This window comes from Aquarana catesbeiana, linkage group LG11, assembly GCF_042186555.1.
Source record: "Aquarana catesbeiana isolate 2022-GZ linkage group LG11, ASM4218655v1, whole genome shotgun sequence".
Taxonomy (NCBI): Eukaryota; Metazoa; Chordata; class Amphibia; order Anura; family Ranidae; genus Aquarana; species Aquarana catesbeiana.
The window spans coordinates 225,333,660-225,359,619 of NC_133334.1; the positions used below are offsets into that span (position 1 = coordinate 225,333,660).

Below are 25,960 nucleotides of genomic sequence, written 5' to 3' on the forward strand. Positions count from 1 at the left end.
CACGCTATCAGCACGGGGAAGAAAAAAAAAAGATTACCGATCTTCTGTTTACATCACGTGATCAGCTGTCATTAGCTGACAGCTGATCACGTGGTAAGGGGCCGGGATCGACCTCTTACTCTGATCTGTGATCACCTCAGTCTCATTGACTCTGTGATCACAGCGCACGCGGGGAGTGTGCAAAGGGAGGACGTCTATTGATGGCCTCCTGGCAAAGTAGGTCCGCGCTGTAGCCGTCATTCAGCTATAGCATGGATCTGAAGGGGTTAAGCTCCCCACATACGTTACAGTCTGATCAAGCAATCCTTGTGCAATCCACTTTAGATTTACCAAAACAGTATTCCAACATGATAATGACCCCAAACACACCTTCAAGATGACCACTGCCTTGCTAAAGAAGCCGAGGATAAAGGTGATGGACTGGTCAAGCATGTCTCCAGACCTAAACTCTATTGAGCATCTGTAGTGTAGGGCATCCTCAACCGGAAGGTGGAGGAGCACAAGGTCTCTAACATCCACCAGCTCCATAATGTTGTCATGGAGGAGTGGAAGAGGAATCCAGTGGCAACCTGTGAAGCTCTGGTGAACTCCATGCCCAAGAGGGTTAAGGCAGTGCTGGAAAATAATGGTGACCACACAAAATATTGACACTTTGGGCCAGATTTGGACATTTCCACTTAGGGGTGTACTCACTTTTGTTGCCAGCGGTTTAGACATTAATGGCTGTGTGTTGAGTTATTTTCAGGGGACAGCAAATTTACAATGTTATACAAGCTGTACACTCACTACTTTACTTTATAGCTAAGTGTCATTTCTTCAGTGTTGTCACATGAAAAGATATAATAAAATATTTACAAAAATGTGAGGTGTGTACTAACTTTTGTGAGATACTGTAGTTCCTAGAAAACAGCAAGAGCCCTATGTTTTGGGTTTTTTTTGCACATAAACATATTTGTTTTCTCTCCTCCAGAAGATAATCCTGTTTGTTTCTAGCAAAGAACTGCCAAGAAGTCTCTTCTTCAGTTATTATGTATTTCCGCTTTCAGTAGCAATGACAATACAGAGAGAAAGGTTCAGCTGTGAGGTCAAAAGTTTCAAAAGGGAGGGGGAGCGAGATTGTGAACGGGGCAGGAACAGGGAACAACCAATGGGAACTGTGTCTGTACGCAGGGACAGTAGAGTAGAGCTATATGTGCAGACATAGCTCTGTGTGTGATTATATTTATGCAGTACGTAGATGGTGATGTAAACATAGAATTTTTGAAAACTAAAGCAAGTGTTGATGCACAGCAAGTAGACAAGATAGACGGTAAATTAATGTATGTACAAAATGTTAGCTTTGCAGTGACTGTGTTGTATAATGTACAAAGGTTTTCCCATTTGAAGGCTGGTAAAAATAAATTAAAAATAAATGTGTTGCTTTCCTTAAACTGCACCTATAGCAAGGTCACAACACTGTGTAGGAATACCTAATTTTTCCATATGTCAAAATTGTAGCCCCTATACTTAAAATATCAACCTGTCCTTTTGAAGTTTGTAGATTATCATTGTACATTGTACATTGTAGATTATCACTGTCTTAACAGGTATTGGTGTATATGAGGTCTGGTGATTACTTTTCAGGAAGAGAGGGGGGATTTTGTGTTGGGGGCTATAATAGCCTCAGAGAGGGAGGTTCATTTTGTTTGCACTCTGTGTTACATATCTCTGACCTCTGCACTCTGCTTTACACACTACTAACCTCTGTCCTCTGCATTACACTTTATACCCCAGCACTCTTATTCCTGACCTCTGAAATTTGCATTACTTACTCTACATTCTCCTGATGCCTGCACTCTGTATTACTTACTACTGACCCCTGTACTGTGCGTTATGGGCCCTTTTCACTCTGTATTGCTTACTCTTGACCTCTGCATTACTTCTGACCTCTAAACTTTGCATTATTACTCCTGAACTGTGAACTCTGTGTTACTACTGATCTCTGCACTCTGCAATACATACTCCTAATCCTTGCACTCTGTATTACTTAGTCCCGACCCCTGCACTGTGCATTAAATACTGTTGACCTCTGAGTTATTTACTACTCACCTTTGAACTCTGTTATTTACTACCAACCCCTGCACACTATCCTACTCATGCCATACCTCTGAACTCTGCATTTTTCACTACTTACCCCTGCACTCTGTTACTTGAAAACAGAACCTGCACTGTGAGGTACATACTAATGACTTCTTCTCTGTGCGGTACATCCTAATGACCTCTGGACTCTGTGTTATATGCTCCTGACCCTTGTACTTACTAGTGACCCCTGTACTCTGCTTTACTGACCTTGACACTCTGTGTTACTAAGCCTCGGTTCACACCAGAGGCGGCACGACTTGCAGGTCGCCTCACTGAGGCGACCTGCACACAACTGCCCGGGTGACTTGCAAAACGACTTCTGTATAGAAGTCTATGCAAGTCGCCCCAAGTCGCCCCCAAAGTCGTACAGGAACCTTTTTCTAAGTCGGAGCGACTTGCGGAACGGTTCCATTGTACTGAACGGGACGCTACTTGTCAGGCGACCTAGGTCGCCTGACAAGTCGTCCTAGTGTGAACCGAGCCTTACTCCTAACCTCTGCATTACTTTTGACCCCTAAACTCTGCATTACTTACTCCTGACCTCTGAGTACAGATGTGCCATTAATTCTTAATGACACCCCAAGTGAATAGGCTTGTCCTATGTGCAATGAAAAACAGCCAAAAAAATGCAGGGCGGAACTCGTGTTCCAGCTTTGCCTAGTGTGAATGGGGCCTTAGAGATATGCATTTAACCTGCAAGCAGGATAATGCTGAAGATTTATGAATGTAATTATTTGCATAGAGCTGGGGTCTCCAAACTACATTCCGTGGGTCACATCTGGCCCGCTACAATATTTTACCCAGTCCACAGCTAATATTTAGAGCATGCTCATTCATTTAAATTGTATTCATTCATTTATATATAATAAAAAGTGCAGCGCTAGAAAATATCAAATGCAAATATACAAACTAGAAAAGGTGCAGATGTGCACATGTGAATATTTATAATATATTATTCAATAAAATAAATATTTATTTATTTATAGTTAATATACAATATTCATGTGAATATAATATAATGCAAAAAAAAAAAATGGCTAAATTGCAAGCAAGAATAAAGTGCAGATTAAACACTTATGCAGAAAGTTCAAAATATATATTTTACACTTCACATGATTTCACCTATTGGATCCATGCTTCATGAGGAGCTCTTCTTATGAACTTTTATAACCAATGAACTTTCTGCATAAGTGCATAATTTGGACTTTTTTCTTCTTTGCAACTTAGCCATTTTTGTTTTCTTTTTTGTGCCTGATATCTGGGTTATAGTGCTTAGGCTGCTTGTTTTGCTGTTTTCAGTAATATTACTCTTATTTTATTAATTCATTTATAAAACTGATTTTTTTTCAGCCTGCAAATATGTATAAATTAGGCAATGTGGCCCTTGTACTGAAAAGATTGGAGACCCTTGGCTTAGAGCATGCTTTTTTTTTTTGGGTGTTTTACAGAGATGAACATAAAAAAATGAAAAATGTCAAATAAAGATTGGAAATGTATTTGGGGCTTTCCATATTATCCATTCCTCTCTTTGCTTTTTCCATTGTTTATTTCCTTATTGGGAAGATCTGAGTGAGTGGAAATCTAAACTTTTAGATTTGTCACTGGAAAGTAGAGGAACACCTATTCCAATGACAATTGTCAGAATCAACTGTGACAATATCACTTCATTTGGGGACATAGAGGGCAAATAAATACCTGACAGAGCCACCAATCCCTCTCCACTTTGTCCAAAACTGAATGAATTTTGGCTGGTGTTCCATTTTAAGCCCTAAGCTCTTCATGTGTGTGTTTTACATGTACTTTTGATAATATTTTATTACATTAACTTTTGTTAATATTTTATTACCAAAAACTTCCTAAGAGCAAAATCCTGTGTGTTCATCAGTGTCCACAGCAAAGACACAGAACTCTTGATAAAGCCGTGACAGAAGATGGCGAACCTCATTATCCGAAGTGTCCTTGTAAATGGTTCCAGCAGGGGAATTGGCTTGGAACTGGTAAAGGCATTTCTTTTCAAACAGGGCCCACCAGTGCAGTCCATCTTCGCAGCATGCCGGAATCCAGACTCAGCTCAGGTATTTGAACATTTGCCTGTATATAGCACCTTACCCTTTTACTAAATGTGTAAAATCCTTCAATGGCATGGAGATTTTGGAAAAGCCGGAGATTTACCCATCCGAGGATTAGAGGTGGTATAGTCATCAGACTATAGCCTGCTCTGGTGTCCTCAGAGGACATGGATCTTGTCAGCTTTAATGGGTAGATACGTTCTAAGTGATCTAGAGTTGCTGGTTAACAATGTCCTCAGGATGGAGGGATTCCAAATTGTAGGTGTTCTTCATGGGCTGCCCTTCATCAACCAATAATGTAGTTTATATAAATTGTCTAAAATAGTAACTGTAATGTCTACAGTCCTGGTGTCCAACCCGTGGGCTGCAGGTGGCCCTGTGGTACATATTGTATAGCCTAGGAGCTTATTTATGCTGGTGAAGGAAAAATGTTCTTTAGACTGGGTCTTAGTAGTTGAATATTTTGGGTTTATTTATTTCACAATATCTGTTTTTTTCTGGGTTTTCCACCCCTTTTCTATTTACCTTTTTTCCCTCTAGGCCTTTATAATAAATCTTGCGGAGATAAATATCAAATGTAAAGAATTTTAAGGAGCACAAGTGTGTAAGCCATATTCAGTAAATATTTGGATTATCCAAATGTGGAAGTTATATATAGTATATAGTAGGATCATCCTGGCACCCAATAAATATCACTAATGACGTTTTCAGAGAGCGTACATTTTTATTACATATGACTTAAAATATATTACATACATAAATTAATAAAATCTTCTAATCCTATAGGCCATACACTGCTCCACACACATAAAAAGATAATAACTTCTATCCCATGAAATCTAGCCCATGATGTGCTGGAGGTAACATAATGGAGGACCCTGCAGTCTTTTTGAGACACTAGAGAGGAGCTGCATTTGATGTGAGGACGATCCTAGGACAACCGGGATTTAGCATGATTAGGATGCACAGGGGGCTCCTCCATGTGTCTTATATTCATGGACACAAATATCTTTACACAGGATGTATGTTATATAATCAGTTCCTTGGTGGTAACCATACTTTTGAGGTTTGGATATTACCCCTGAGTCCTAAAGTGATAGCTGATCGATCTGCTGGGTCATTATTGCGGAATTTGCGGTAATATGGTTTTGTATCTCCTTTTGTCCTCCACCAAGCCATTTGTGCTGCTGAATGCTGTGTACTGCTTTGACACTATTAAAATGAGATTTTGTTAAATTATTGTAGGCCTTATTTTCACTAAACATAAATATAATTTTCATGCATGTTCTCCTGAGAAAGTAAATGATTTTCACAAAATGTGTAGCAAGAACACAGTCATAATACAGGTTGTACCAAGCATATATGGTCAAGTGTATAACAAGAGGTAATACTGTGGGCTTGTAATTTGAAATTCAGTGCCTACCATGGAGCAACTTAGTACAAATGTAAAAGCGACTGGGAGTGTTTTAGCAACATCCTAGCAACAAAGCAGGATGGGTTGATGCCAGCTTTAGGAGTGTTTCACCCAGGCTTCAAGAGGTACATAAATTAGCAACACCTATAGCAATTACATTAATTTACCTGACAATTGCGCGGTCATGCGACGTTGTACACAAACAAAATTGATGTCCATTGATTTCTACACTTAGTGCTTTCTTTTGGTGGTATTTGATCGCCTTTGCGGTTTTGATTTTTTGCGCTATGAACAAAAAAAGAGCAACAATTTTGAAAAAAAAAAAACAATATTTTTTACTTTCTGCTATAAAACATATCCAATAAAAATATGTAAAAAATCTAATTCCTTCATAAATGTATGCCAATTTGTATTTTGCTACATATTTTTGGTAAAAAAAATCTCAATAAGCGTATATCGATTGGTTTGCGCAAAAGTTATCACATCTACAAACTATGGGATAGATTTAGGGACTTTTTATTTTTTTTACTAGTAATGGCGGCAATCAGAGATTTTTAGCAGGACTGCGACATTGCGGTGGACAAATTGGACACCATGTGACACTTTTTGGGGACCAGTGACACCAATACAGTGATCAATGCTAATAAAATGCACTAACACTGTATAAATGACACTGGCAGGAATGGGGTTAACATCAGGGGCAATCAAAGGGTTAAATGTGTTCCCTATGTGTGCTTTCTTACTGTGTGGGAGGTGCTGACACTAGACAAAGAGAGAGATCAGTGTTCCCCATTAGTAGGAATCAAAAATCTCTCTCTTCCTCTGTGACAGAATGATGGTCTGCCATGTTTACATAGGCAGACTGGCGTTTTGTCATTCCCCCGAACGATCGCGGGTGGCCGGCGGACACGCTGATTGGCTCCCGCTGTGTGCAATCACAGCAGGAGCGGGTCGTCATCGGAGCGTGTGTGCGCCCCCAGACCAGGAAGTGCGAACAACATACAGGTACTTTGCTACTGCAGCCGGGCCACCCTGCCACAATATATAAAAGAAGCAAGTTGTATCCAATGTTTATGTATTTCACAAAACTGTGATAATATATACTTTATGGTACTCAACATCTTTTTGATTTTTTTTTTTTAACAGGAACTAAAATCTCTATCCTCAAAACACTCAAACCTTGCTACGGTCAGACTTGGTAAGTCTCTATTATACTAACATAGGCCAGAAAAACAGCAGAAAAATCAAAAAGTCTTTTTGACTATTGTGAAAAAAATATCTTAGTAAATACTTTCCTCTCATGCTTTAAGCACACACACGATATTCAAAATATGAAATTTTAGACTGTGGTTCTTACACATAAATGTGAACTCCAGCCTTACCTTCAGTTTGACAGAGTTGCACAGGCTCATCTCTGATAGGAACACCCACTCCTCCATCCAAACTAACATTCCCCATCAAGGCATTATAATATTTGCATAACTCCTCCCTAAGAGCCAGTCTTGCATCACAGATGAAGTAGTGTGCTGTGATGTTGTCAGGAAGATATATATGTACAGCACGCTGTAAGCCCCTCCCACCAGCTATGACCAGCCTGTATTACATAGAGAGGGACAGAGGCATGGGCGTCCGCAGGTAGGGGCAAGGGGGGTCCAGTGCATCAGGGATCGGATCTTAAATTCAGCACAGTTGCGTCGCTATCGGGGTGCAAACAGCCCACACCCAGGTGCCACCCGCCAGTGGGGTGACACCATCAAGGTGCTGTTAAGCCCCCTCATCAGTGTAGTGTGACTTCGGGCTCTTTTCCCTGCTCAATCCAGCAGAGAACTCGGCGGCGCTGTGATAGGAGAAAGCGAGCTGCGGGCTATCAGAGGTTTCCCCTGCTCGCCCCCCCCTTTCTCCTGTCAGGGAGAAGAGACAACGGCTCTCACCAGGTTCCCCCACCCAGCTTCCTGCCCGCTCCGTTCCTTCCCTATTGGCCAAAACTGAGTGCCAATCAAAGGAGACGAGGAGAGCATCATGGGACATGTAGTCCCAAAGATTGGCGGCCTCATTTTCCACAGGCAGGAGGCTACAGCTCGATCAAGAGAGGGATTGAGAGACTGCAGCCTGGAAAAAAAGCTGAGGGAGAGAGCGCTACAGGACAAAGAATGAGGAGTGTGCTGGGCGGAAGCCAGAGAGAGAGCCACACTGCCCAGCGCCACCAGAGAGAGAGAGAAAATCTGCCCAGCGCCACCAGAGAAAGCCACGCTGCCCAGCACCACCAGAGAGAGAAAGACTGAGCCACTACCAGGGTACAGACAATACACTGCTGACCAGAGTCTCCCCCGGGGAACCCAGAGTGCAGCCGGAGGGATCACTGCTGTATTTTCGCTGGGTCTGATAAGAGGGCCTGTTGGCCATTATCCTTTACAAATCCTAGGGACTGTACTATGTCTGCAGTCTCTGACCATGATAATGTGATAGTGACATGGTAAAAAAGGGGAGGTGCATGGGTGACCCTAAAATGATGCACCCCCCCTGAAAAAAGTTCTGCGGACGCCCATGGACAGAGGCCCAGTGATTATGCCTCTGGGTCTAAAATAAAGTGTGTAATGAAAACAAGTTTGAGCTAAAAATTTCATTAGTATGTCCATGGGGATGGGGGAGGAGGGATGCAGGGAAGACAAAATCTAAGCCAATTAAAGTGACACTAAAGGTTCCTTTTTAAAAAAAAAAAAAAAAAAAACAAACATGTCATACTTACCTCCAATGTGCAGCTCGTTTTGCACAGAGTGGCCCCAAACTTTTTCTTCTGGGGTCCCCCGGTGGCTCTCTCGGCTCCTCCCCACATTAGATAACCCCCTGGGAGAAGCGCTCTCCTGGGGGGGTTACCTTGCGGGCGCGCTCCTGAGTACAGCATTCGGCGTCCATAGACGCCAATGCAGGACTCGGCCCCATCAGCATCATTGGATTTGATTGACAGCCAATGGCTGCGCTGCTATCAATCTAACCAGTCAACAGCTGAGAACCCCCTAGCCGAGAGACGGCACGTTCCCGTAGGACAAGCTCGAGGGTTCAGGTAAGTACAACCCGGGCTTCTTTTCAGCAGGAATGTGGGGGAACACAGTTCCGGCACCTCCAGCACTGAATGTATGTTGTCAAGGGGTGTTGGGGTGTTCTGCAGGGTCTGTTGATACTGGCTGACTGGGAATCCATTGTTATGGGAGAGGACCTATTTTAGCAGTGGGTCTATTGTTGCTGGGGAGGCCTATTGTTGCTGGTGGGGTATCTATTGTTGCTGGGAGGTCAGTTGTTGCTAGGAGGGATTTACTGTTGAAGGAGGGGCCTATTGTTCCTGTTTACTGGAGGGTCTATTGATGCTGGCTGCGGGAGATTTGTTGTTGCTGGGGAGGGGGTGGGTATATTGTTGCACGCAGTGCATTGTTGCTGGGGGCGGGTGGTGCTGGGAGGCGGGTAGCTTTACAACCCCTTTAAACTTCTTTAAAGTGGAACTAAACTTTCTCAATCCACATTAATTAATTTGTATCCTTATGCTACTAGCATTAGTAAATAGATTGGAAGGTTTATTATATTTACTTGTTTTAAACTTTTTTTTTTTTACATTTTGTTAGTTGCTTCCTGGTTACTGGCCTAGGCCAAAATAATGTCACACATCCCAGGATCCCAGGAGTCTTCATGGGCATTTTTTTTTCATCTGGAGGAGGGGAAGAGTGGTTTTCTCAGTTCCCCCCTCCAAAAATTAAAAGTCAGCAGGTACAAATACTGTAGCTCTCAAGTGCTGGCCCGCTATCTCGGCTAAGGTAAACCAGCAGTGAAGCTTTGCGGCTTCACAGCCGTTTTCCTACTGCGCATACGCGAATTGCGCTGTGCTCTGTACAAGGGCAGGCAGCGGGAGGAAGGAGGATGGGGCCAAACCTCTTGCTCACTTCGCAGTTAAACTCAGCTAGAAGTGGGAGGGGGTACCTATCAAAACCAGGTACCCGCTCCCCCTTCCCCCCAAAAGGTGCCAAATGTGGCGGAAGGGAGGGTGGAGGCAGACAAGCAGAGCTTTCTCTTTTGGGTGGAGCTCTGCTTTATGGACGCCCTCTTGCCTGCATACCTGAGCTAAGGGCAGATGGCAGCGTTTGATGGGCACACTGGCAGCATATGATGGGCAGTAGGGCACACTGGCAGCATTTGATGGGCACACTGGCAGCATTTGATAGGCACACTGGCAGCATTTGATGGGCACACTGGCAGCGTTTGATGGGCACACTGGCAGCGTTTGGCACAGTAGCTGCGTTTGATGGCACAGTGGCTGCATTTAATGGCACAGTGGCAGCGTTTGATGGGCACAGTGGCAGCGTTTGATGGGCACAGTGGCAGCGTTTGATGGGCACAGTGGCAGCGTTTGATAGGCACAGTAGCTGCGTTTGATGACCACAGTGGCTGCGTTTGATGGCACAGTGGCTGCGTTTGATGGCACAGTGGCTGCGTTTGATGGCACAGTGGCTGCGTTTGATGGCACAGTGGCTGAGTTTGATGGCACAGTGGCTGAGTTTGATGGCACAGTGGCTGAGTTTGATGGCACATTGGCTGAGTTTGATGGCACATTGGCTGAGTTTGATGGCACATTGGCTGAGTTTGATGGCATAGTGGCTGCGTTTGATGGCACAGTAGCTGCAATTGATGTTTTTTTTTTCAAAATTTTTTTCAGTTTGTTTGCGCCCCCCAAAACATTTTGAGCACCAGCCGCCACTGGTTTAAAGAGATCAGATTACTAAAGAGAGACTAAAATTGACTAAAAAGACTAAGAAGACTAAAAATACTAACAGAGACTAAAATTTAATGATTTGACCTTTTCTATTCCCACTGTATCTGTTATATCTGCATTTTAACTTATTCTGCCTGTCACTACAGAGTTGTTTCCCTATTGATAGATGTAACCAATCCAACAAGCATTGAAGACGCCTGCAGTGATATTACAGAAAGACTGAATGGACAGGGATTGAATTTGCTGATAAACAATGCTGGAATTGCAGTCTTTCACTCACTGTATGAAGCCACAGCAGAAGACATGATGGAAATGTATAAAACCAATACAATTGGACCAATGCTGGTTACTCAGGTAAAGTATTTTCTTTAGAAATTTTAAGTGTAAGCCAATGGAAGAGCAGTTCATTTATCTGGAGCATTGTAAGCCTCCCCCCTGCTCAACTGCATTAGCTCAATATATAGACATTATGTCCACCAAGCCCACGAGCTTTGGGGGGGAATGATAATACTATATGCAGGGATCTAATATAAAGAAAGTACTAATGCACTACCAAAAATCTGGTGCATTGATAACAAATAAGGTGCTAGTTAAAAAGTGCGTGTTATAAAGTGCCTAATGGGGCAAAAAAGCAGCTGAACTTCTGTAGTGTTGCCAACACCCCTAGGTATTTTTTGATGAAGCGCTAATTAGTAAAACACATCACTAAAGTGCTAAATAAAAAAAAAATAAGAATCGAGGGATCTATCAAGTGCTTCTCGTAAAGAGAGACACATAGATATGTGTTCAATATCCTATAAAGTGGATCACATCCAAGTAATAAACAACTAAACATAAGTGTAATAAAGTCCAATAAAGTGCATCACATCAAAATAAACTTCCTTGTCAAAAGAAGTTTATTGAGTATACAATATTATAAAGATACATAAAGTAAGTTTACAAGGATCTATAAAGTAAGATCATTGTTTTACAGTAGGGTTTATATAGGTAAATATCATGAAATTTCAAATATTAAACACTGGGTTCACGTAAACCTAAATTAAAGATATATATAATTTCCTTAGTTACTTTTGTAGGTATTTAAATGATTTGTACCTACTATACATATTGTTTACAGGTAGAGTGTATATAGGTCAAATAAATTCTGATAATGAGCTTTAATCGTAAGGTGGAGAAAAGGAAAGAGAAAGAAGAAAAAGGGTAGAAAGGCAGAGGTATGGTCCACAAGGTTGTCCCGCTCGTCAGTTTATTATTCTTTTTATTTCTCTTTGAAGCCTTAGAATGGGTGTCTCTGTAAGTCATTTAATCTGTTACCATGGCAACAGGACAGAGTCATTGAAATTTGACCGGAACTGTTGTTTTATCCAAGGATGCCAAAGTTTTTCAAATTTTGGAATTTGATTTTGATCGATGGCTACCATCTTAGCATGGGACATTGTATTATTCATTCTGTGAATTGTTTCTGCTAGTACCAATGTAGGAGATTTCCATGCCTTGGCCACTGTTTGTTTTGCAGCCGTTATTAGTTGGATCATAAGTTTGAATTGATAGAGTGTTAACCATTCCGGTTTTAGATTAAGTAAAGTTATATATGGATCTGGTTGTATTATTTTTTTAAATATTTTAGATGCAATCACGAAGACTTCCTTCCAGAAGGTTTGGATTACTGGGCACGTCCACCATATGTGTAAATATGTGCCTATTTCTGGGCATCCTCGAAAACAAAGAGCTGAGGTATTAGGTGAATATTTTGCCACTCTAGCGGGTACAAGGTACCAGCGAGTTAGGACTTTATAATTTGTCTCCAGTGCTAAGATGTTGGGTGAAGATGACTTAGATGTGAGCCATATGTTAGACCAGTCCGTGTCTTCTAAAGTTCGTCCCAGGTCCTCCTTCCACCTCTGAACGTAAGAGGGTCTATTAAGATTTACTACTCCATATAATTGATTATAAAGTGATGAAATTGTACCTTTAGCAAATGGATCTTTTGTACAGATTGATTCAAAAATGGATAATTGGGATAATGGTGTATCCCCCTTTAGGAATGGTGTATAAAAAAATTTTTGATTTGGAGATATCTAAATATCTCAGAGTTTGGTAGATCATATTTTTCTCTAAGCGATGGGAATGAAAGGAATGATTTAGATGCTATGAAGTAATTTAGTGTCTGAATGCCTGATGTTGTCCAAGCTTTAAAAGAATTTGGGTAGATCCATGCCGGATAAAAGGCCGGATTTCTGATAAAAGAAAGGAGAGGATTGTGTGGAGATTGTAACTGATATTTGGTTTTTAGTTTATCCCAGAGAGATAAGAAGTGTTTAGTTATGGGATTATGAATTTTAAAGCGGTCTTTAGGATCAAGCCATAACAAGTTTGATATTAATAGAGGGTCATTTTCTGAAGCCTCTATAAATACCCATAGTGGGATTTCCTGTTTTGCATGGTATTTGGACAGACTGGCCAAATGTGCTGCTCTGTAGTAGTTAGTAAAATTAGGGTATCCCAGGCCTCCTTTATTTTTGGGAAGATGTAGTGTGTGTATAGGTATACGTGGTTTAGAAGAACCCCATATAAACGAAGTTGCTCTTTTTTGTACTATTCTCAAAAAATAGGAAGGAATTGGAATAGGGAGGACTCTGAATAGATAAAGCAATTTGGGTAGAATAGTCATTTTGATTGCATTAATCTTCCCTATCCAGGATAAAGGAAGTTGCGACCATTGTTTTATTAGATTTGTGATCTGTCTTAATACAGGAGGATAATTGGTTGAGAATAAGTCAGAATGAGATGCTGTTAAATGAATTCCAAGATATGGGATTGATTTTTCTGCCCATGTGAATGGGAGTGCAGCCCTAGCCGGGATCAATTCCATGTTTGTGAGCGAAATATTAAGCACTAGGCATTTCTTAGGATTAATCATAAGGCCGGATAGGGCTGCAAATCCATCAAGAGCTGGTATTAAGTTAGGACCAGAGACCTGTGGTGATGATAGAAAAAGTAATATATCGTCTGCAAATATACATAATTTGTGTGTAATACCTCCTGCTTCAATGCCAGTTATAGTTTGGTTTGTTCTGATGTATTGGGCCATGGGTTCGAGTATAAGGGCAAATAATAAGGGAGATAATGGGCAACCCTGTTGGGTACCTCTTTCGATATTAAAGGCATCAGATTTGTATCCAGCATATTTTATATAGGCTTTGGGTTTATTATATAATGCTTTGATCCATGTTAAAAAGTGGGGTCCAAAACCCCATTTTTGTAATGAATATTGCATATATTGCCACGATACTGTGTCAAATGCCCTCTTAATATCGAGAGATAGAAAACATAAAGGGGTTTTCTGTTTTTTAGCAATATGTGCCAATAACACTGCCCTGCGTACATTATCGCTTGCCTGTCTATTTGGCATGAAGCCTACTTGATCTCTATGTATTCATTCTCCTATAATGCTATTGAGGCGTTTTGCTATTATTTTTGCTAATAATTTAATATCAAGGTTTAACAGAGAGATAGGCCGATAATTCACACAGGAAGTATCATCAGAAAGGGGTTTTGGGATCATACAAACAATTGCCATTAGTGTTTCTTGCCGAAAAGAATGTCCTTCTAGAAGTTTGTTAAAAGTTTCAGTGAGCATGGGAGAGAGTATTTCTGAGAATGTTTTATAGTATAAAGCCGAGTAGCCGTCTGGGCCTGGTCTTTTGTTAAGTTTTAGGTCTTTTATGGCGTTAGCAACTTCATCTATAGTTATAGGCTCATCCAAACTGCTTTTTTGATTCTGAGACAACTCAGGTAAGGTTATTTTTGAGAAGAAGGATTCAGCCTCTGTAGGATTAAATTCATTGTTTGTCTTGTATAAAGTTGCGAGATGTGAGTGAAATTTATGGACTATTTTAACTGGATTACAAGTATAAACATTTTTTGATAATTTCAAACGTATTGGTTTGAAAGATTTGTTAGTTGAATTTAATGCCCGAGCCAAATATGTACCTGGTTTGTTTGTATTCATGTAGAAATTGTGTTTGGAGCGTTTGAGGGATTTATCAACTGACTCAGTGAGAAATAGATCGTATTCCAATCTAGATTTTTCCAGATGAGATTTTGTACTCTGAGATGGATTATCTTGGAATGATATGTAGGCTGCATTAAAATTGAGTTCTAGTTTTTTTGCTAGATTTTTGCGTTCCTGTTTAAATAGTGCCATTTGTCTTTGTATTGTACCACGCAAGACAGGCTTATGAGCTTCCCACAGTGTTATTGGGGAAATGTCTGTTGTATTATTAATTGATATGTATTCCTTTAAAGCTTGTTCAATGGCCATCTGATGTAGTGGGTGTTTGAGCATTATGTCCGGTAAGTACCACGTTGGGTCATGCGCTTTTGGTATGGCTGAGGCTATAGTAGTGTATACTTCATTATGGTCAGACCACGGAATCGGAATTATATCTGATGCAATAATTTCTGGTATCATTACTGTTGTTACAAAAATATGATCTATTCTGGTGAAGGTTTGATGAGGGTGCGAGAAATAAGTGAATTTCTTTTTCATTGGGTTTTTTTCTCTCCACGAATCTACCAGATTGTATTTGGAAAGAAGTTGAGAAAAAGGTAATCTAGAGGTTATTTTGGATGGTGTAAAAGGTGATTTATCTAGAAATGGGAGGAGGACCTGGTTCGAATCCCCGCACATTATCACTGTTCCTATTTTGTGTGTATTAATCACTTGTAATATATGTGAGAGGAATGGTGTAGATTGTTTGTTAGGAGCGTAGTAGGAAATCACAGTGATTGCTGTATCCATTATATAACCCATGAGTATCAGGTATCTACCTTCTGGGTCTTTAATTTCTGATGATAAGGTGAATGGTGTGGATCGGTGAAATGCAATTAGAGTTCCCCTTTGTTTGGTACAGGCAGAAACCGTGTAAATTTGTTGATAAAAAGGAGAAATATATTTTGGAGTAGAATCTTTGGTGAAGTGTGTTTCTTGGAGGCATACTATGTGAGCCTTCTTGTTATGGAAAGTACGGAAGGCTTTGGTCCTTTTTTGAGGGACATTTATTCCCTGAACATTCAGGGAAAGTATATTCAGTGGTGCCATGGCAACAGATCAAATAGTTTTGACTTACTTTTTGTTATGCAGAGCTGACTGCGCAGATCAACCTGTGTGGACTGAAGAGATGAATAGATAGAAAAGAAACCAGTGAATTCTGGAGTAAAGAGTAAACAAAAAACATATGAGATTAGATGATACATTGTATAAATTATTTTTTGCAAGTAATCACAATTTACCCGTGAAAGAGAATAAATATCTCTCTCAGGGGAATAAGTGCCTTCGTCACACTCCCACATAATATGGTTGGAAGAATGAGGAGGGCTAATGGGGGTACACGGATCCTCCGCTTACAGGAGAGAAGTGCTATGTCAAAAGACATCAAAATGATGTTTCATTAATTGGAGTGCAGAATATGGTTTTTGTTGAAATTATTTATTCCAGGGTGGTTGTATATGGTTAGTCTTGCCCTAGGCTAAATAATTCAGTTAGAAAGGTACTGTTAATAACTTTGGTATTGATGAAGATAGTTTGAATTATTTTGGGATTTTAACCCTTTTAGAGTAAACAATTACATATTTTATTCATATGTAACTGTTTAGATATGTTAACTCATAAAATTGAGGTTGTATTGCTTCAGATTAGAATAAACAAAAACATAGTTCTAGGAACTAGTTAGGTAATAATATATTTGTTTTAAGAAAAGAAAGAAAAAGCTTCCATTACTTCTGGATTATTGAACATATTTGTCCTAAAAAGTAATAAATCTATTGTTATTACCTGAAAATATATAACTGAACAAGAATTTCCTTATTTCACTTGTATATTCTAAGGCTATATGAATCAGAAGTAATAAGAAATATAACTGGAATGTAACATGATCCCACACAGTGTGTAACTATCAGAATGCAGTTACATTCAGTTATAAATACAGGTTTTTTATAGAGAACCATCTCTTAGTATAATAAATGAAGAGATATCAGGAATTAGGATGTCAGTCCATTGAATCTTCTTGGTCCATGGATGATGTGGCATAACGGCCTCTTTTGTGAGAATGATGATTCCCATTTTGTTCTGAAATTTTCTGGGTGCTGCCTGAAGGTGAAGATGATGCCATTCTTCTGCGTGTGGGAGAGTTGCTGCTTGTGGGTTCTGTCAGATTTAATTTTAAAAGGGTTTGTTGTAGTTCATCTGCTGATCTGCTTCTGTAAATTGTACCTTGGTAGTTAAATCTGACTGAAAAGGGGAAGCCCCATTGATACATAATGTTGTGTTGTTGCAGTTCCATTAGTTGGGGTTTCATGGATCGTCTTTTAGTAATAGTAAGTTGGGATAGGTCAGCAAAAATTTGATAATTGTGTCCTTGAAAATTAAGTTCCTTTTTTTCTCTTGCAGCAATTAGTATTTGTTCTTTCGTTCTGTAATAATGAAATTTTGTGATTATATCACGTGGGGGTCCATCTTTCTTTTTGGCTGTGAGGGCTCTGTGTACTCTGTCCAGTTCTAAACGTTCAATAGGGATATCTGGCTTTAGTTCTTGTAATAGAGCAGTAATAGTAGATTGCAGGTCTGTCACAGTTTCAGGTATTCCCCTTATGCGCAAGTTTGAACGTTTGGCTCTATTTTCGTAATCTTCGAGCTTAGTTTGAAGTATTAAATTCTCTTCTTTTAATTGTTCCAATTCTGTTATATTTTCTTGGGTTGTAATTTCAATTTCATCCATTTTTATTTCTAAGGCTGCGGTGTGGTTTCCCAGCTCTCTTATTTCTTTGGTTAGGCTTTTTGTTATTTGGTCTGAGGTTTGTTTTAAAGCCTTATGAAGCATCTTTTCAAATTGTAATAATATTACTGGGGATGCTGAGGAGGCTTGTGGAGAAGTTTGTGAGAGGATTTGTTCTGTATCTGACTCAAATGGAGAGTCTTGCTGTGACATTTTCTGTCTGTGAGAGCGCCCTGATGCTGTATCTTGTGAGGTGACTGGAGCTGCTTTAGTTGCAGTGAGTGCCTGTGAGCTCTTTGTGAGGTGATTTTTATTTCTGCCACGGCTTCCTCCCAGTACCATATTTCCTGCCCAAACTTTCACAGTTTGTTCCCTGGGGCAAAAAGGTTCAAATGGATACCTTTTGAGCCTGCAGGCTCCGTTTGTCCTTCTCTTCTCTCCTCAGCGGTGTGGAGCTCTAACAATGCATGTCTGCTCCGCTAGACTCCGCCCATCTCCCGACCAAAATAAACTTCAAATAAATAATTTTGTGGAAATAATCAAATTCATAATAAACAAGCAACCAAAATGAATCTGGTGATTCAGAGAGATAGTCAGTCCCAAATTCAGAGTGTAGACAAAGATAATCCTATGTAGACAAATAGAGATAAGGGGGGAAAGGGACGGATGTGGGAGTTCAATTTAACAGATGTAAGATGGTATTGATAACTTTCTGCAATCCTCCCCCAATGGTGCTAGCCTCTCACCTTATGGCTAGACCCCAAATGTGTCTAATGAAGCATCGATAAACGACCAGACTGTTGCTGAATCTTCCTCACTGGATCCAAGGAATCACTGCAGCTTTTCTCCAGTCTCCGTAGTCTTTTTCTAGAGGAAAGTGTCTCTCAATCCACGGGATAAGAGGCAAAAAAGAAGGCTCTTGTAATCTGCCCAACTTTTTCTGCTTATCAGCTCTCCTTATTGTCGGTGTGTTTTATGTGCGGCTCAAGACAATAAGATTTTTATTAACGGAGTTTCTGGGCAGTATGGAATATTGTGACATCATCAAGGGTCAGAGCAAACCGGACTGAGCAGCAGGGGTGTCCAACCTGACCCTCTTTCCCCCTCATCTCTATTTGTCTACATAGGATTATCTTTGTCTACACTCTGAATTTGGGACGGACCATCTCTCTGAATCACCAGATTCCTTTTGGTTGCTTGTTTATTATGAATTTGATTATTTCCACAAAATTATTAATTTAGTTTATTTTGATGTGATGCACTTTATTGGACTTTATTACACTTATGTTTAGTTGTTCATTACTTGGATGTGATGCACTTTACAGCGGAACCTCAGTTTACGAGCATAATCCGTTCCAGGAGTATGCTCGTGATCCAAAGTACTTGCATATCAAAGCGAGTTTTCCCATTGAAGTCAATGGAAAAGAAAATAATGAATTCTGCATTGACATCAATGGGATACAATACCGCATGCGGCCAGAGGCGGGGGGGCGCCGGAGAGCCTCGGAAACGGCCGAAAAGGCCCAAGGACACCTGACCGTGGCAAACCTCGGAAAGACTTCCTATCCGAGATTTGCCAAGGTCAACCGCGCTGTACTTGGGCCTTTCCGTGCATTTCCAAACGTGACGTTCAGCTCTGCTCGGCCCCCCCAACTCAGGCCAAAAGCGGTACTGCACACCGCTTTGGCCTGAATCGTGCTCATTTTGCGAGACAACACTCGCAAACCGAGTTACGATTTTTAAAAATACAATGCTCGTATTGCGAAACACTCGTTAACCGCGTTACTCGCAATCCGAGGTTCCACTGTATAGGGTATTGAAAACATATCTATGTGTCTCTCTTTACGAGGAGCACTTGATAGATCCTTTGATTCGTATTTTTTTTTTATATTTAGCACTTTAGTGATGTGTTTTACTAATTAGCGCTACTTCATCATATTTAAACATATGCAGGGATCATTTATCCCTGTGTATAAAAAAAAGTCTTACATCACCCTTATAAATATCTGAAAAGATGCCACAGGCGATTTACATTATTTAACTGAAAATGCTACATATGTTAAGAAATGCTTAGAATGCTGTTCCTGTACATGAGTTTGAAATACTTTATGTGCAGCCAATGTTTCAGTGAACCAGTATATGTACCTTGTAGAGGTTTAGAAATCAAAGGCAGATATAAAAGACACAAATTAATGCAACTCTGTAATCATTAACATGTAAATAAATGCAATTTGTAATGGCAAGCAATGTAAGTACCTGGAATTGATCTGGTATCAGCCTCTTGCAGTCTCTGTACAGCAGGGCTGGAGTGAGAGAGGAAGAAGCAGCACAGAGAGCCAATCAATCCATTTGCTGATAGAAGAGAAAGCAGAGTGACAAGTGATGAGCTTTTACTGTCCAATAATAGACTAGGGCAGTGATGGCGAACCTTGGCACCCCAGATGTTTTGGAATTACATTTCCCATGATGCTCAAGTACACTGCAGAGTGGATGAGCATCATGGGAAATGTAGTTCCAAAACATCTGGGGTGCAAAGGTTCACCATCACTGGACTAGGGGATGGTCCAGGATGACCCGATGCTGGCCATCAAACTAAGAACATCTAAGAACAGAAAATATGTACTGCAGCAAAAGCTTGTTTTGCTATTTTATATTTTACTTGGCTATTAATTTTAATCTTGTAATTTTTAGTTGTAGTTGTGCTTTTTGTACATAGACGTGATTTTCTCCACTGTATCCCACACGGGCACTGTATTTTTATCGTCAAAAGGATAATAAAGTAATACTTTTAATTTTGGGATAAACCATGCTTTGTTTTGGTGATACTGTCTTGCAAAATGTATTTGAAATCCAAAAATTGTGTGCTGTCACCAAAATAGCAATAATAGGTGAAATCTTCCAATGAGAACAGGAAGTTTGTCTATATATCTACTGCATTGCATAATGACATTCATATTTTCACAAATGCTTCAGCTTTGGTTAAGAAGTAATCCTTGGTATAGTAACAATCTTTCCCTTCTTAGGCATTCTTTCCTTTGCTCAAGAAAGCTGCTCAGGAAAATCCTAATGAAGTCAAGAGCTGCAGCAAGGCTGCTGTGATAAACATATCCAGTGGTGCAGCGTCTATAGAGAGAACACCACTTGAATTCTCTGTACAGCCTCTTTTTGAATACCGCTGCAGTAAGGTAACTAAACAGCCTGGTTTGTCATCTTCTGGAACATTCATGCTTGTCTGCTGCATTTTAACCCTACTGAGGAACAACTTATCTAAATATCCTATCGTAAACAATGGTGGTGATAATATAATGACTGCAGTTACAAACATTCCCTGCTTATTGCCTTGAGAACCACATATGCTCTGGTTCAGATGGTCTCTGTAAAAAATGCTGATAATGAGATTGGATACCTCAAAATGTCTTACTACAATTTTTGAACATAGGCCAATGGTCTTTACAGAGAAGGTAGTCAACACGTTTCAGGGGCTCAGCACTCCTCCTTCATGTCAGGAACCATGAATCAGACTAAGACAGAAGTACAGTTAAATCACACTTGTTTAATAATAATAAAAAAAGGTAAACAGAGTAAACATAGTCAAAACATAGCCAGAGTTCAGGAACCGGAATGGATAGTGAGACAAGCCAAACAGCCAGGGAGCCAGAGATGAGCGTCGTAGAACAGCAAGCAAGATCTGAAGCCAGAAGGAATGTCAGCCAAGCAAGTCTTTAACAGGAACACAGGAGAGCATCTCTAGAGATGTGACCAAGGCGAAGGCAGAGATCATCTGGACTGGACGGCTTAAGAAGGCAGGACCGACGAACAGGATATCATCAACAGGTGAGTAACCGTGGAGAGCTAGGAGCCGGCAATTAGCCGACAGCTGAGCAGCCAGCTTTGAGAAGGGAGGGCTGAGCCCAGCCCTGACACTTCGTCAGGGTTGTAAAAATCAACTAAATATCAGTTGCACTCAGAGCAAACCTCTTTGATTTGATCTAGCCATTAGTATAGTGAAGTACTATAGTCCAGGCCCATATACTTAAGTTTAAGTAGTATTGTCATTGAGTGCCAACCCTCAATGTAAATAATGGGGAAAGGAATATATAATGGATTTGGGCGTTAAATGGTCTCCTCCAGACAAAGATACAGATTTGCATTTAAATATTTTTTAGAAAAGTGAAAAAAGACCACATATAGACATAAGACAGTAGGGGAATAACACATACCCCTACATATAAAAACCATAATGTATGTACAACATGTCAAAACAGAGATGTTACACTGAAGTAGCCAACATGTTTTGCAGTCTGTGTATCCGCTTCCGGGGCTTGCTTGCTTCGTAACTAACTCAAAATCTTTGAACCATCCAGGATATCCCGATTAGTGGGAGACCAAAAAACAACCCACATCCCAGGCAAAAAATGCACGGCATAGAGAACACCATCAATCACAGGTCTAATATGCTCATCACTTATGATTGATGGAAAATAGGAAGGGCTTCATTAAGGGATTGGTTCACTCCCTCCATATAAATATTTGGTCCACTGACATCGGTTGGGAATCCTATCCCAAAGAAATACTACAAATATAGGTATTATATGAGATCCCCCACATAAAGATGTAGAAAGATGAGTGTTGTTTTACTGCGGGAACCGCCTAATGTGGAAAAAAATGTGGGTCTCCCTAGGATCCCGCACATCAGCATACTGATATCCCCTAGACTAGGGGTCTTAAACCCTAGGCCATGGTGCCTGTTGTTGTCCGGGCCACACAGCAGGAGATGAGCGGCGACCCTGGTCCACGCAGGGCTATCACAGACCACGGTTGCTGCTCACCTCCTGCTGTGAGGCCATGCCTGTTTGTCCTCTCCCGGTTCCTCTGCTCACCCAGCCGATGATGTCATCCAGTCAACAGGGCAGGGGCGGGAGAAGCTGTAGATGAAGAGCTCTTTCCACCCCCTTCCCTGCTGATAGGATGACATCATCAGGCGGGCAGGGGAGACTGGAGAGGATACACAGGCTGAGCACACACTCTGTCCTGCCAAAGGCCCTGTGCAGGGTAGGCAGACATTAGAATGGAGAAATGTCATGTTAGAGAGGAAGGGGGGGCAGACTGCAGGGGCACTGTGACAGGGGAGGCTGTGATTGCTAGGGGCACTATAATATAAAGGGGACTGCGCTGTAAAGGGGCACTATACAGTACTTACAGTGTCCCTTTACAGTGCATTCCCCTTTATATCACAGTTCCTTCTTTACATCACAGCCCACCTTTACATTACAGTGCCCCCTTACAGAACAGTCCTCTTTACATTACAGTGCCCCCTTACAGAACAATCCTCTTTACATTACAGTGCCCCTTTACATCACAGCCCCCCTTTACACTACAGTGTCCCCTTTACAGAGCAGTCCCTGTTACATTAAAGTGGATATAAACCCAATTCATGAAATCTGACCTAGGCACATATATCTGCAGTGTTTACTTATTTATTATAGCTGCTTCATTCCTCTGTTATCAACATGATAACTTCTGACACAGGAGATAAAAGCAGCTGGAAATATGTGTCGGGAGGGAGCTTAGAGATAGATTAGCAGAGAGCTGGTCTATTCACAGCACAGCTCTGCAAGTTTCTTCATTTCTCTGCCTACGTGGGGGGGTGCCTTTCCTCCAATCAGCTATCACACAGTGTACACCCACACTCCACACCCAGTGGTGGAACAGGAAGGAAAATTTCTAACACGATGTTCACTTTCAGTGTAGAAAGCTGAAGACAGCAGATATACAAATAAAATGATTGCAGGGAGATTTGTTTAATCTCTGTGTATCATCTGAGGCTGTTCACTTCACTGGGTATATGTGAGGGTTTACATCCACTTTAATGTAAAGGGGCACGGTCATGTAAAGGAGACTGCACTGTAAAGGGGCACTGTGCTGTAAAGGGGGGCTGAGGACAGACTCTGTGAATACTTTGTTCCGAATGAGGGACAGTCCCTCAAGATCAGGGATAGTTTGGAGCTATGCCCTAGACCGATGTTTGTGTCAGTGTGCCTGGGCTGGGCCCTGTGATTGCTGGCAGCCTTTGCACTAGTGAGGGAGAACTCTGGTCCTCATCTATGCTGGAAGTGTACAATAACTGTGCCTTTGGCTATCATTAGCCAGGCAACCTTTCGGGGGTACCATTGCATATAGAAGCTCCTCCCATGAACTTCCTGATTTAAACCATGTCTCTGCACTTCCTGCTTGCCAGATTATTGTGCTCTCTCCAGCCAGTATTTCGCTTTTGTCTTTCCTGCTACCGTCGATATCTTTACCACCACTCATTACTGACCCTTGGCTTGTTTACTGACTACACTTCTGTTTGATCCCTACTTGCTATATCTGCTACTGAACTTCCTAGTAGGGCAATCCTGAGGACCATGACCTGGTACCAACATGTAGATAAACCAATCTCCACCATCAGGAGCTCTGGTGAACAACGGTTAGTACTTAGACTCCGCACCTCAAGTGAACCTGCATTTTTTTGCCAGGGTGACCTGCTTGTATACCAATCCTGCTGGTCGGTAGGTGTCGGTGGGTGTCCTTCTACTACTGTAGCTACTGCTCTCCGAGCCTGACCGTGACACCTACCCTTCCATCTGGGACAGCACCTAACTGGCTATTTCCAACCTGCTTACATGCAGATTTAAGCAAATATTTTGTGGATTTATCCTATTTATGTGTTGCTCATAGTATGAATATTATTATTCCCTTAGGCTGCACTGAACATGTTAACACGTTGTCAAGCTGAGGTCTACAAAACAGATGGGATTATTGCTGTGACAGTTGCTCCTGGCTGGGTTCAAACAGATATGGGAGGACCAAAGGTAGGTCAGAATTAGACATAGCAGTTCTAAAAGGGGTGAATTGTAAGCCATGTAGTGATCTTCAAAGTGGTTATCCAGGTAACTGTATAATTATCTATTGTAATGATGCCCATACAGTAAATAAAGGATTGCGCTACTACTGAAGAGCGCACCCCTTGTTAGAGTGGCAGATGTTTTCCTCATCATCTGGTGGCAGGTCACTCACTGGTCATCAGGCAACGGGGTCATTAATAACCAACCCAATCCAGAATATATCATTGCTATCAATATGTAAAGTGGCCTGCATCTAAATTCATGGAATGCAATATGGCTGCAAATCTTTATTTACAAATGTTGCATATCATCCGTGCATGGATATGGATGCAGATCTCTCAAAAGTCTATTTTTTTTATTTTTTTTTTACAAATCTATTTCCTCTTTCCTCCTAAAAAGATTTTGCTTTTGTTTCTGCATTAACATGTATCTGTCTCATAGGCTCCCCTGAAACCACATGATAGTGTGGGTAGTATGATGAAAGTGTTTGACACCTTAACTGAAAAACATAATGGAATGTTTCTGAATTGGAAAGGACAGACTCTACCATGGTGACCCGGAGGAACAGTCATATTGGGCAACTTTAATGGCAGACAAACAAGGGAATGTACATGTTATGCTTTTTCATTCAGATACAGTATGGAACATTTACAGCATGATGACTTCATCTGGCTGGTTGGTCAAAATTAAGCCTCATACACACAATCGTATTGTTTGCCAACAAAACCGTGGAATTTTGTCCGAAGGGTGTTGGCCCAAACTTCTCTTGCATACACACGGCCACACATTTGTTGGTCAACAAATACGAATGTAGTGATGTACTACATTGTTTATCAGCTCTTTACCGCCACCCTTTGGGCTCCTTCTGCTAATTTCGTGTTAATAGACATTTGATGAGTGTTGATTCGCGCTTTTCATTTCGCACTTTTCATTTCACACTTTTCATTTCACGCTTTTCAGTTTGCGCTTTTCAGTTTGCATCTGAGCGGCCGTTCGTCAACCAGCCATGTTGCGGAATCGGAGGAGATAACGTGTTATTTATTATTGGCCTTGGAGTTATTGCTTTGACATGATTTTTTTGGTTGAATAATGATTTGATTTGGTATATTTTCTATATTTTTGGATGCATAGAATGCACTTTTTGGTTAAGTTCTATTGGCAGATAGCATGTCTAATATATTTATTTGTTTTCTTTTTTTAATGCACAATAAAAAAATTATGGAGAATAATACTTGGCTATGTGTTTTACTTCAAATGACAGTTTGGGAGTAGGCAGTTACATTTAAAAAAATACAATGTAAAATTGACAAGGGACACCAACATAGTTGTATCTTTGATCTTAAAAACTACCGGATAATGGTGTTGTGGTAACTTGCCCAAATTAAAAAAAAAAAAGCATAATAATATTATTCTTGAGATCACTAGAAAAAAAAAGCCTTTGAAAATGTGTTTGCAATAACTCCATCACTATCACCAGCAAAGCAGCTTCATTATTATCCCATTAAAAAAGAAAAGAATTGTGCGCTGCATTTCGAGATTTCATAATTTGCCATGTCACGAATGTTAATTCTCCATTACGAATGCTAGTTTACAAGACCGACCACTTCTGGCTCGTCCTTGCTTCCCAGCATGTGTGTTTGTACTTTGGGCTTTTGTCCGATGAACTTGTGTACACACGCTCGGGAAATCCGACAACACACATTTGCCTGCGGAAAATTTGAAAACCTGCTAGTCATCATTTGTCCGCGGAAAGTCTGACAACAATTGTCCGATGGAGCATACACATGGTCGAATTTACCGCCAACAGCCTGTCATCGAACATTTCCCGTCGGAAAGTCCGATCATGCGTATGAGGCTTTAGAGTTAATGGGAAATCAAGAAGACCATAATTACAAACATAAGTAAGATCTAACTTCATCCGCAAACACTCATTTACT

The 25,960-nt window shown here is 40.8% G+C and overlaps 1 protein-coding gene across 3 annotated transcripts; it reads left to right on the forward strand.

Annotated features, from left to right (window-relative positions):
- Nucleotides 1-1,162: 1,162 nt before the first annotated feature.
- Nucleotides 1,163-25,483, forward strand: LOC141112521 (C-signal-like). Of its 3 annotated transcripts, none has more exons than XM_073605428.1 (7): nucleotides 1,163-1,309; nucleotides 4,007-4,196; nucleotides 6,751-6,802; nucleotides 10,527-10,714; nucleotides 20,160-20,321; nucleotides 23,880-23,990; nucleotides 24,465-25,234. In XM_073605428.1, the coding sequence occupies exons 2-7, from the start codon at nucleotides 4,053-4,055 to the stop codon at nucleotides 24,576-24,578; spliced, it is 771 nt and encodes a 256-aa protein (XP_073461529.1). In that variant the 5' UTR covers nucleotides 1,163-1,309; nucleotides 4,007-4,052; the 3' UTR covers nucleotides 24,579-25,234. The 3 variants fall into 3 exon arrangements, with proteins under 3 accessions (XP_073461529.1, XP_073461528.1, XP_073461530.1); XM_073605427.1 differs by having other exon boundaries at nucleotides 1,163-1,319; nucleotides 24,465-25,227; XM_073605429.1 differs by lacking the exons at nucleotides 1,163-1,309; nucleotides 6,751-6,802 and having other exon boundaries at nucleotides 4,034-4,196; nucleotides 24,465-25,483.
- The last annotated feature ends 477 nt before the right edge of the window (nucleotides 25,484-25,960 follow it).

Bases quoted from the DNA above. Each gene is read 5' to 3' on its own strand.
- LOC141112521 (XM_073605428.1), top strand. From the start codon at position 4,053: ATGGCGAACCTCATTATCCGAAGTGTCCTTGTAAATGGTTCCAGCAGG. The intron at 6,803-10,526 runs GTAAGTCTCTAT...CCCTATTGATAG, and splicing joins CCTTGCTACGGTCAGACTTG to ATGTAACCAATCCAACAAGC. The intron at 23,991-24,464 runs GTAGGTCAGAAT...TCTGTCTCATAG, and splicing joins CAGATATGGGAGGACCAAAG to GCTCCCCTGAAACCACATGA.